General features: G+C 39.6%; 1 protein-coding gene across 8 annotated transcripts in view; it reads right to left on the bottom strand.

Moving 5' to 3' along the window:
* Nucleotides 1–11417, bottom strand: part of USP34 (ubiquitin specific peptidase 34) — a 357595-nt gene extending 346178 nt beyond the window's left edge. For 4 of the 8 annotated variants that reach the window (XM_056813953.1, XM_056813955.1, XM_056813956.1 and 1 more), the window contains exon 1: nt 10117–10770. In XM_056813953.1, coding sequence (XP_056669931.1) covers nt 10117–10159 — 43 coding nt within the window. In that variant the 5' untranslated portion in view covers nt 10160–10770. Of the gene's footprint in view, nt 1–9837; nt 10058–10116; nt 10809–11219 lie in introns of those variants that run through there. The other 4 variants (XM_056813961.1, XM_056813959.1, XM_056813952.1 and 1 more) reach the window with 4 other exon arrangements.
* Between the last annotated feature and the right edge of the window lie 829 nt (nt 11418–12246).

Genomic DNA, 12246 nt, shown 5'->3' with positions numbered 1-12246 from the left:
TCTAAGGGCTTTTTCTCAATACTCATCCCTCTTTGACTTCTCAACAGCCTCTGACAATGCTGACCACCTTCATCCTTTTATGCATAGGCTTTGTCCATTAAAATACAAGTTCCTAGAGTGCAGAGACTGTTTTTCTTTTTGCTTATATGTGTACTTCCAGGGTTTAACCTAATATATGGCACACGGTAACTCTTATAAATGCTTGTTGAATGACTTAAAATCTCTAGCACATAATAAATGTTCGTTGATTGACTGTTACAAATAGACAAGAAACGAAGTGTCAGCAAACCTCAGACCACAGATCCCCTTCCAGACCAACTCCTGCACCTATCATCCTGGGTATCCACCACTCCCAACAAAGGAGATGTAAATGGCCTCCTGGTTCTGCAGACACTACCACCTCAGCAGTTCTAGGTACTAAAACTCAGAAAATAAAGTTCTTGACACCAAAGTTTTCAGCACTGTGAAATGGTTCAACATCATAAACTGATATGATTTTAAGTGGAAATAACATTAAAGATAATGCAATTGCCATCTGTTTGCTGCTGTACTCTAAGGCCTTTGAGACTTTTCCATCTAAATTGCAGGTAAAATGTTTTAAATGTTCTATTTCACATTAGTATGCAATCTCCTTGAAAGCAAGATCCCTAACACTTGTATCCTTTGAATGCCTGGAACATAAGTACTTTTTCATTCATTCTTCATTCATTCATTCATTCATTCATTCAATTCCACCTCTACAATGTATCTTGCATTTATCTCCTTTTCTTCACACATATGTCCATTACCCTACTTCAGGTACCTTCATTGTCAAAGCTACTTAAATAGCTTAATTGGTTTCCCTTCCTCAAGTCTTTCTCCTTCCCAATCCATCCTACTACATATACATGTCAAATTGATATTCCTAAAGCACATATCTGACAATGCCATCCCTATAAAAATAAACTAAAAATTCCATTTTTTGAATTTAAATTCTTTCACAAGCCCTTCAGCCTTTCCAGGCTTATAGCTCATTATTCCCTTTTACACACTCTACAACTCAAACTGTCCTTGCTCTTTCTCACATACATTCTGTCTTCCATCTCTGCTCTTCCATCTCATCTTTCCTTCAAAGATCAGTTTAAGCTCCTACACCTCCTACACAAGGCCTTTCCTGATAATCACCAACTTCTAGTACCGCCTTCTCCCTACCCAGAATAAATTACCTTGTGTTTATTTTCTATATACTTTGTATACACTTATGTATGTACCTTTTGAGTCTCCTGATAAAATGTAAGCTTAAGAGCAGAAACTATTTCATTTTGGTCTTTGCAGTCTTAACACATAGCATAGTACCTAGTACACAATAAGATACCTGCTGATCAATCACAATTCACCTTTATATAATACTTAGTAAACCCAAGAACTTTCTCCATCATCTCCATCCTTCCTCAAAAGTTAGGTATTATTATTCCTGTTTTCTTATGAAAAAACTCTAAGAGATCAAGTAGCATGCCCCAGGTCACACAGATGGTAAATGTCAGAACCAGGAGTAGAATCCAGATCTTGACACCAAATCAATATATGCCATAATGCCTCATACTCTATAACTTTCCCTAATCTCTAGAACAGTGCTCTATATATGGGTCCTTATGGTTTAAAAGAAGTAAAATGTACACAGAGCCTGGATTTTTAAAAATTCTATTGTTAATCCTGAAAAACCGTATAGAGGAAAATAGCAATTTAGGCGAGTATTTTTATAGTAAAGTAGGAATCTATTCACTTTAAGGGATCACTGTGCCAAGTGGCACAGCAGATTAGTGACAGGCCTGTGGTCAAGAAAACCTGGATTCAAAATTAACCTCAGACACTGGGGCAAATCACTTAACCTCCATTTGTCTCAGTTTTCTCAAATGAAAAATGGAGATCACAAAGCTCCTAGCTACCAAGGTTATCATGAGGATCAAATAAGAAGATAATTGCATAAAACCTAACAAAGTGCCTGGAACATCGTAAGCACTTAAGTTTATTCCCTCCCTCTTCATTAAAAACTTATATCTATAAGGAAGCTTATGTTACTGATGGTAGTATAACAAGAGGTAAAAACAGACTATGCCCAGTTAAAAGAAAATTGACAAACATATTGTGGCATGTAAATATGATGGAATATTACTGTGCCATAAAGAATTAAATGCCCAAAAAGACCATGGAAAAATATGCATCAACTGATACAAAAAAGAGCCAAAAGAACAAAATAGATTCAATGATTACAACATAACCAGAAACACTAAAAGGCAAAACTCAAGTCAAAAACAAAGGACAATGTTAGTTCCAAATATTAAAGTTATTACACTTATAAACCCCTTCCTTTGTGTTAATAAACAATAAACTACAAAAATAAAGATGGCAAATATTTAAGTTACAATCACACTGTTAGACAATTTTACCTACCTCCTTTTAAAAATGACAAGGTAACCTAAGAGGTTTATATAAATAAAATTAATAAGACAATTTTTAAAAAAGAAATGAAGCAGGATAATATCTTGACTAGCCACCACCTAGCACATATGTATCATAAGAAGGGTTAGCTACTAAGAGAAGTCATATAGCAACTCATGAAAATGTACTCACGAAAACAGTCCATGGCTACCACTTGCATTACTAGAAAAGTACCCACACTGATAGAATCCCAGATCCTGCAAAATATAAAACTCTTTGGGAGGCCTTGGTTCAAATCTGGCCTCAGACACTTCCCAGCTGTGTGACCCTGGGCAAGTCACTTAACCCCCATTGCCCAGCCCTTACCACTCTTCTGTCTTGGAGCCAATACACAGTATTGACTCCAAGATGGAAGGTAAGGGTTTAAAAAAAATAAATAAAACTCTTCAGATGACTTACTTAGAATTCTAAATCTAGAACTGGAAGGAATTTTTTGCTGGAGAGTTCCAAGTTCACTTTATTTTACAGATGTAGAATCTGAAGTCTAGTGATCTGAGTTGCCCAAGATCACATACATAAATGCCATATCAAAGACCAGGCTCACAGAAGCCCCTACTGGAGTCACCAAGCAATTCTAATAGAAAAATTCTAATGAATTTTCATACTAAATAATTTAGTAAGTGTCCTACCTTTCCTATAGCTCAAAATAAGGTGCTTATATTTGTAAATACTTATAACATTCATTTAATTTCATAACATAACATTTAATTTCAGGGAACCAAAGTTATAAATATATAACTATCAAAAATAATTGGTATTTACATATATCTTTTTACAATTTCCAAAACATTTTCCAAACACATCATTTATATACATTCCTGCTTCCATGCCTAGAACTCAATTCATTTTTTTTAATTCCCAGCTTCCTTCAAGGTTCACTCAGTTCTAGTGCCAAACTCTTGACAGTAATTATTTCCTGACCATCATAGTTCTTAGTGTACCCCCAAATCATTTGCACTCACTCTCTATGTTTTATAATTACTTCTGTGTACATGTTATTTCCCCTAATAAAATATAAATTCCTTAAAATTAGAGGCTGTTTCATTATTGTCTTTGTGTCCCCAGAATCAAACAGTGCTTTGTAAACAATCAGGACTTAATACATTTTCACAAAATCCCTGTGAGGCAGGTAAAGCAAAGATTAACCCCATTTTACAAATGAGAAAACTGAAATTAAGAGAAGTGAAATTTTTCTCATAGTCATTCAGTTAGTCAATCACAGGACCAGGAACAGGTCCTCTTCTGTTGCTGTACCAACTTAGGTCCCTAATGATATTGGTACTGGGTCCCTAACCAAGTTATAAAAATCAATACCACAACCCTGTTTTAAAGTCTATCTGGATAATGCTGAGCCTTATGTCTCTGATTTTATTAGTACAAGTATCCCTAACACATCAAGTAGGTTAAGAGCATACATAGTACCCCTGCAATCTGGAAAAAACACATAAAATTTTTTGGCTCTCCCTTTGTACCAGAGAGTGGTAGTCTCTCAGTTACTGAGAATGACAATTGTCTTTGTGCATTATCATCTACTGATGTACCCTCATGTGGCTTTGAAGTCCAAAGGCTGAGGCGCAGAGTTTGTGGCACATGGGGCATGGGATGCCAGTTGTTACGGGAGGTGCGGTAAGAGAAGTCGTCTGAATTTTTTCTTTATCTTTTATGAGGTGTTTACAGTACCTTATAAAATTTGGGTTAAATACAGTCTATATAATTTCTAAACTTTTTCTATGTTCTCTGCCAGTTTTTGCCTGTTGTCTGCAGCTTCTACAAAATCTCCAAAAAATTCCTATTTAACTTCTTATGCCAGTCCACAATATAGTCAAAATGTGATGGGGAAAGTCAAGATGTGGGATACCTATACTATAATGAGAACTCCCAAGGTAAAAGAACTTCCTTCCCATGAAGCTAGCAACCTTCTCTTCTTCCAAGTGTCTAAGAGAACACACTTCACTGTTAAGTGGCATGCCTAGGTCACACAGCTACTATGTAACTGAGTCTGAACTTGAATGTAGGCTTCCTGACTTCTAGAGTGACCCTCTCTTTATCTTCTCTTTACACAGATTCACTTCATCCTCATAACAGTTGGGGGAGAGGGTGGGTCAGTGAATAGAGTGCTAGTCCAGAAGATGGGAGGTCTTGAGTTCAAATTTGACCTGTAAATGTGACCCTGGGCAAGTCACAACCCCAAATGCCTAGCCCTTACCACTCTTCTGCCTTGGAACCAATAAATAGTATTAGTTCTAAGATGGAAAGTTAAGCCTTACTGGTTTTTTAAAAATACAGTTCAAGTCTCTTCAAACTTCAAATCCCCAGAATCAAGCCATCAAATCCTAACTAAATGCCTGGGATGCTTTGTGAATTAGGTGATAACTGTTTTAGAAAATAACTAAAAAAGGAGTATGCTCAATGCCCAAACCCTACTGAATTAGTACAGATATTTAAGTGATTAAAACTATTTTAAAATAAGAGCAGTCTATTATATATATACATATACAAATATATGTTTAATTATTTACATTTCTTCCCTTTCTTAAAAAACCTGAAATATTATGTAAAACTGGAGTGATTGTTTTTAAAGCAGTCAACATTTTACCATTTTAACATTAAGATTAAATGCTATTGTAAAAATTGACATTCAGATCCTTTATTTTTATTTCCTTATCCCCTATAGGCACCGTGAGCCTTTCAGTTAGCAAGGTCTACAACCTCAGAGTTATTTGGATTCTTCACTCATAACAAAAATCCAAGCAGTAGTCAAACCACGTCAATTTTACCTCTATAATCTCAGGTGTCCTCTTATATCCACTCAAATGGCCACCACCCTAATTCAAGTCATCCTCTCTCCACTGACCTATTTCAATAGCCTCTTTTCCTCAAATCTCTGTCCACTCCAATCCATCCCACACACAATTGCAAATATTAATTTCCTAAAGCATATTAATTTACTAAACCATCTCAAAAAATTCTAGTGGCTCTCCCATTACCTCTTGGATCAAATATAAACTTTACAGTTTGATATGTAAAGCTTTTGGCAATCTAGCCAAACCTACAGGCTTCTTAAACATTACCCCTCACTTCCTTCCACATAGTTCAGTCCTACTAGTCTACTTGTGGTTCCTCTCACAAACCCATCTCTGTGTCTTCCCATTGGATTGGATTGTCCCCTTATGCTTGGAATGTTCTCTCCACCTAAAAGGTAAAAACCTTAGACATCTTGGTTTTGTTCAAATCTGAGTTTAAGTGCCTTCATCACCTGTAGGAGGCCTTTCCTGGTTCTCCCAGCTGTTAATGTCTCCCCTTAAAGTTATTTTTTATCTACTTTGCAAGTAGTTATCCCTTCCACATGTGGAAAAGAGGGGAGCAGAGGTCCCTCCAAAATTTTTGGTCTTTTTGTATCAATGAATTCTTTATTTTTTTCTTTTATAGGAAATTTATTATAAATTATGGATTAAGTATGCATGTCTGAGTTTCTAAACTTTTTCTGTGTCATCTTCTGGCCTTTGTGTGTTTTCTGTGGCTTGCACTCGCCAAAACTCCCCATTTAATTGCTTATGTTAATTCTTGATATATTGAAAGCAAGATGGTGAAAGTTGAGATATGGAAGGGACAACTGTACTTTGTACATACCTAATGTATACATATCTGTACACATTTTCTTCCTTCTCTCTTAGTCCTTAAGCTCCTTAAAAGAAGGGATTATTCTGTGTTGTCTTTATTTACCCAGAAATTAGCCCAGTGCCCCGCATATAATAAGCAATAAATGCTTGTTGACTGACTATAATCATTCATTAAAAAAAAAGAAGCCAGAGTTCAAATCTTGTTTCCAACACTTACTACCTGTGTGACCTCAAGTAATTCACAAACCCTGGGCCTCAGTTTTGTTTTGTTTTTTTTTATCTAATGAGATAACATATGCAAAGCACCTTACAAATTTTAAATGGTTAAACAAATGCTATTGTTATTATTTATATATAAAATGAAAGGATAGGATTAGACAGCTTCCTGAAGTCACTTGCAGTTTCAGATCCTAACTCAATACAGTGAGAAAACCTACTCCCAAAATAATCAGTAGCTAGAAAAGAGAACTAGCCCACAGATTTTCATTCAATTATTTTTGGCCAAATATTTCAATTTTTATAACCTAGTTTCTTTAAAACAAATTTTTATAACTCATCCTACTTCATTTTATCTTTACCTTCATCTAGGCATACTTGCTATGATGATATATCATGTCCTGAATACTTTAAGAATCTATGAATTAGATGATGTGAGTCTTATTCTTTCTATAGCTTTGTACAGTTTTCTAAGTCAGCAGGTCAAGTGGTATTTACTAAGTACCTGTGTCAGACACTGTACTAAGAGAGCACAGTTTACAAAGAAAGTCAAAAGACAATCCCAGCTCTCAAGGAGCTTACAGTTCTATGGTTACAGGGTTGCTAAAGTCCAAAAAACTCAAATGTAAACCTGGTAATGATACTCTCAGACCTGTATGTATAACTATGATAAGTGCTAGGGACACAAAAATAAAAATAACAGTCCCCACCCATAAGAAGCTTACATTCTATTAAAGGAAATAATATGTACACACATAGAAATATATAAGACAAAGGTAAAAGATGGGAAGGGGGGGGGGGGGGACCATGTAAAGGAGAAGTACTAGCCACTTAGGAGATCAGGAAAGGCCTCATATAGGAGGAAGTATCTGAGTTAAGCTTTGAAAGAAGCTAGGCCAGGCTCTAACTGAAGGTTTCCCAGCTAGGACAGTACCTGCCAGAGGTATCCCTCCAATAGAATAGCCTTAAAGAACCCAAAGACATAAAGCATCAAATCAAGATTTTAGTAGAGCATTACTACTACATACATTTAAATACTACCTTGCAACAGAAGGCATAAACAATTATAAAAAGCTAGCAAGCATCAAAGCCTAAAAGGTAACAAATCATTCAGAGTGCTAATAAATTATACTCTCCCTTTATCTAACTTCTAAACTGAATATGAAGCAACAAAGCAACTTTATCATCAGGTGAATTCTAAGCAAATTTGACTGGGGGGAGGGGGAAGGAGAAAAAGAAGAGAGAATCTATATATTCTTATATGTAAAAAAAATAATTCTTAATTTGTGATGTTTCTAAAGGTTCAGTCCTATGAAAAAAAAACCTGCTCAGTAAATTAGTAAGAACCACGATTATAAGAAAAATGTTTAATCTACTTCATTTCAATTTATGTTACTTTTACCTACTGCCTAAAAAAGTATTCTGCCAGACCTCTCCCAAGTGGTATGGTGGAATAAAAAAGCTTTGACATATAAGACCCAGAGATGTGGTTCATTTTTACTAGTAAAGCAGAGCAAGAATTCCAGCCCAGGTCCTTCAACTTCAAATCTAGTGTTCTTTTCCACTATACCATGTGAAATCAGCAGGAAAAGTCTTCATGAAATCAGAAATTAATGCACTTTGGAGAAATATCAAATCCTCCAGAAATGCCATTTACTATCATATAAAAACTACAAATCATTCCTTTATCATGGAAACTTTGACTATTTTGCTAGTCTAGTACAAATTACTGTACATACTTGAAATAAAACTGCTTTTCTTTATAAAATGTTCTAATTTGTCTTATTAAAAAAATCTACTCATTTAATCACCAGGAGTTTCATACAAGGTTCTAACAGCAAAAATCTTTATCCCATTCATAGTACTTCAATAGCACCTTCCTCTATGATTAAGGTATGGTACAAATTTTCAAAGCATCCAAAATTAATGATTCTTTGTCATTTTAGTAATATCTGGAAACAGTTTCATGAATTTCTTCTCAAGCTTAAATTCATAGATGTAAAGTTGTTCAAAAAATATGGTAAAATTAACAATGGTTTTGCTCCAATATATTAACTAAAGGCAAAATAATTTTTCTAACACAGCCATGTTAATGAATCACTTTTTTACATTTGAGGAGTCTGTAAGTTTTGCTTAAACATACAAAGCATTGCTTTTTTTATCCTACCATTATGTTACTGATACCAATCAAAACAATTTTCACTCAAACTATGAGCTAATGAAGAAATCAGAACAAAAGTCCTGGAAAATACAGGATGAAACAATTACTTGATTTATTTGGATATGCAATTTTCAGGAGGAACACCCTACAAGACTACCACAAATAAAATCAACATTTACTTATTAGCATTTTAAGATTTATAAAGCACTATCCTCACAACTCTGTAAGGGAGCTAGTGTAAGGATTATTATTCCCATTGCTGAGATGAGGAAACTGAGGTTCAGGATTAAAATAACTTGCCCAGAATTGTACAACTAGTGAGAGTCACAAAAGTTCTTTCCACTTCACCTTACAATGCCAAGAACAACTAAAACTTTTCAGCTTTAAACTTGACTTTATCAATCAAATGCTGGATAATCACAGTCAAGAACACAACAAAACCTAAACATTACATTTTATCATTATTTTAGATCACTGTATTTGAATTAGGAAAACATGAATTCTAGGAGTCTTTAGAATTAACTGCCTAAAAAACAAACACCAGATTTTGTGTGTATGTATGTGTATGTTTAAATAATACAATTCTTTTAGTTAAGTTACTTTCTTATCAAGTTAGTGGACATTAATCTTTAAATCTAATTCAGGTCTTCTAACCAGGCCTCTAGGCCTGGCTAGTAGTTGACTTGCCCTGTATTTTATTATTTTAAAGATGCTTGCTACAAAGAATAGATGGAAAAGAAATAAAAAGGATCTCTCTTGTGTGCTGATAACCTTATTCACTTTTTTTAAAAGTGCAAGAAATTCGGGGGATTTTTTGGAGGGAAGGAGAAATTTGAAGGCAGGATGGAATCTGTAGTACACGGTTTATTTCCACAAAATAGGTTTTGTCATTAAATCCTTGAACATACACAGAAAATAACATCACTAAATGAAAATAGGTTTGAAAGGTTATCTTCTCACACTCGGTTCATTTTCAGGATTTACAAAGTGACAGAAATGTTTCATATATCACCTCCCCTTCCTCCCCCCCCCCCAAGAAAAAATACGGCACCTCCCAATGAGTTTAATACAAATTATCAGGTACAAGAGGCCTCTGGAACAGCCAGAAAATCAGATAAAAGGGGGTGGAGGGGAGATTGGACTCTCAGGAAAAACCTCTTCCTAGTCCGCTGCCCCACCTCACCTACCCTCGCCTTACCTTCCCCCGGGCAGAGCGGCGAGAAGCTAATTAACCCCTCATTAATTGACACCTGTAATGAGGAAAGTTTCCCGGAGCACACGGGCCCTGCTTCCCAAGATGTCTCGTTTAAAGGCAGGCCCAAGCCGGCGAGTGCAGCCGCTGCTTCCCCTCCCGCCAGGTACCTGAGAGTGCCCAGGCCACGCCAGGCCCCACTAGGCCTGGCCCGCGTCCGCCCGGAGGCCGCAGTCTCCTCAGCGGCCCGCTTGCCAGTCCAGACACCTTCCCGGGGGCACTAGGCCCGCACGCTCCCCGGCCCGCCGCGGAACCGCGCTTTCCCTCAGGCCTGGGAGGATGGGGGTGGGGGGAGAGGTACGGAAGGAGGAGACGTGGGGGACCCCCCAACACACACACAGGCACACACACAGGCACCCCGAAAGGCGGCAACGGCGGCGGCTACTTACTTTCATTTAACACCTCCACCAGGTCTGCGCAGTTCTCGCACATCGTTCAGCCGCCGCCCCCCCCCTCCCCCGCTTCGGATCGCACGGACTGATCCTGACCGGAGGGGGGGGGAGGGGAGAGAGAAGGAGGGGGGCCGGCCGGCCGGCGGGGGAGGGGGGAGGAGAGAGCCGGAGAGGGTGGGGAGGTGAAGGGGACGAGGAACTGCCTGTCCCGGGAGCGGGGGCGGTGAGGGGGGGGGAGGAGGGAGAGGGGGGGGACGAGGGGAGGTGCGCAGGCCGGAGGGGCGCGGAGGCGCCTGCGGCGGCGGGGAAGGGGGGGGGAAGGAGGGGGGAGGGGACAGGGAGGGAGGGAGGGGGATGGGGGAGAGAAGCAGTCGAGTCACTTCACCGACCAGACGCCGCGGCCACCGCCGACGCCGACGCCGCCATTTTACTAGAGCGCTCGGGCTGCGCTCGGCTCTTTCCGACCAGGCGAAGGAGCCGAAGAGAAGAGACTCTCGCTCTCATTCCTCCTCCTCCTCCTCCTCCTCCCTCTCCCTCCCCCTCCCTCCTCTCTCCGCACACACGATACACATATACACACACATACACACACCTCTACATACACACACACGCACACACCCACCCACCCCACACCACCTCTAGCTGGCTCACCTCCCTCCCTTTCCTCTTCCGTCCTCCCCTCCCCACCCCACCCCCACTCCCCCCCCCCCAAACACACCCCTCCCAACCCCGGATCTCTGTCAGCGGCCGGAAGGAAAACACGAAGCCAGCTCGGCTGAGGGGGGAGTTAGGGTGAGTAGGGTAAGATGGCGGCGTCAGGCTGGGCTGCTGTGGCTGCTGGTCGCCCATCGTTGCCCCCACCCCCCTTCCCGAAGCCGGGTCAGCTTCCTCCTGGCCCTCTTCGCATTGACATTGACCCCTCGGAGGCCACGCGTGGAGGCAGCGCCGGGGTTCCTCCCCCCGCCCCCGAGCCCCTTCAGTCCCGGGTTCCCCCCACCGTAAAGGGTGAGGGGGGAGGGTCGCGAGGAAGAGAGGTTAAAAAAAAAGCGGCTTATCATATACAGGGTAGGTCGATCCCAGCTCTTCATTTGGTCACTCACGTTTATTCGCTGCCCCAGACTGTCTGTTAAAGGACCGCAGTCTCAGCCCCGGTAGACAGGCCGCCGACCCCTGCCCTTGGGCTTTGGGGAGCCCAGGGGTGTGGTGTTTGCCAGTCAGTGGGTGCGGCTTCCACCTGCCTAACCGCCGCTTCAGGACCTAAGACGTAGACGCCCCTCAACACCCTTGGCTAATAAGCCTTCTCCATCCAAGATCGGTAAAACTTGAACTTGTAAAATGAGGGGGTGGGACTAGAGGACCCTTTCAGCTCTAAATCTATGATCCTATGAACTTGTCACCCAATAGAACGATACAAATGGGGGGCGGGGAAGAGATGAGAATACAGGGAGTGGTTGCTCAAGTCACACAATATCCCTTTATTCAAGATGGGTCCTTTTGATTGACCCATGATATTATTCCGAGGGACTGTCTAATGCTTCTCAGTAAATCGAGGAGAAAAAGGAAGAAAGCAAGCATTTAAGTCCCTACTATGTGCCAATCACTGTGCTATGTCTTTACAAATATTAACTCTTTAATACAACAACCCTTGGAGGTAGGTGCTTTTATCTTCATTTTACAGTTAAGGAAAAGATAAAAATAAAGATGATTTCAAAGGTTCCTTCCAGTTCGAAATATATTATCATGTATAAGGAGAAGACAAGACACAATTAAATCTGCATGCTGAAGTTTTGATTGAAGGATAGTGGGCCCATCTTTGGACAATTAAGGAAAAAAAAGTTTCCAAACTTGGATAATTATCCCTTTTAATTGAGATATAACCTAATGTAAGGAGAAGAATTGGAATAGAGTTCATATCAGACTTCTCACTAAACTTATGACCTTGGACCATGAGAAAGGTTATTTTACCCATTTTACAAATAATTTACAAAATCAATAAGCACTTATTGACCACCTATTATGTGTTTGACATTGAGAATACAAAAACAAAAATGAAGACCTTGCCCTAGAAGAGTGTAAATTCTATTGGGATAAATAATATCTAAATATCTATATGTTTAAAAGGAGTAT

The sequence above is a fragment of the Monodelphis domestica genome, chromosome 1, assembly GCF_027887165.1.
Source record: "Monodelphis domestica isolate mMonDom1 chromosome 1, mMonDom1.pri, whole genome shotgun sequence".
In the NCBI taxonomy this organism is placed as follows: domain Eukaryota; kingdom Metazoa; phylum Chordata; class Mammalia; order Didelphimorphia; family Didelphidae; genus Monodelphis; species Monodelphis domestica.
The sequence above is the reverse complement of the archived record's forward strand: the minus strand, read 5'-3'. Positions and strand labels throughout refer to the sequence as shown.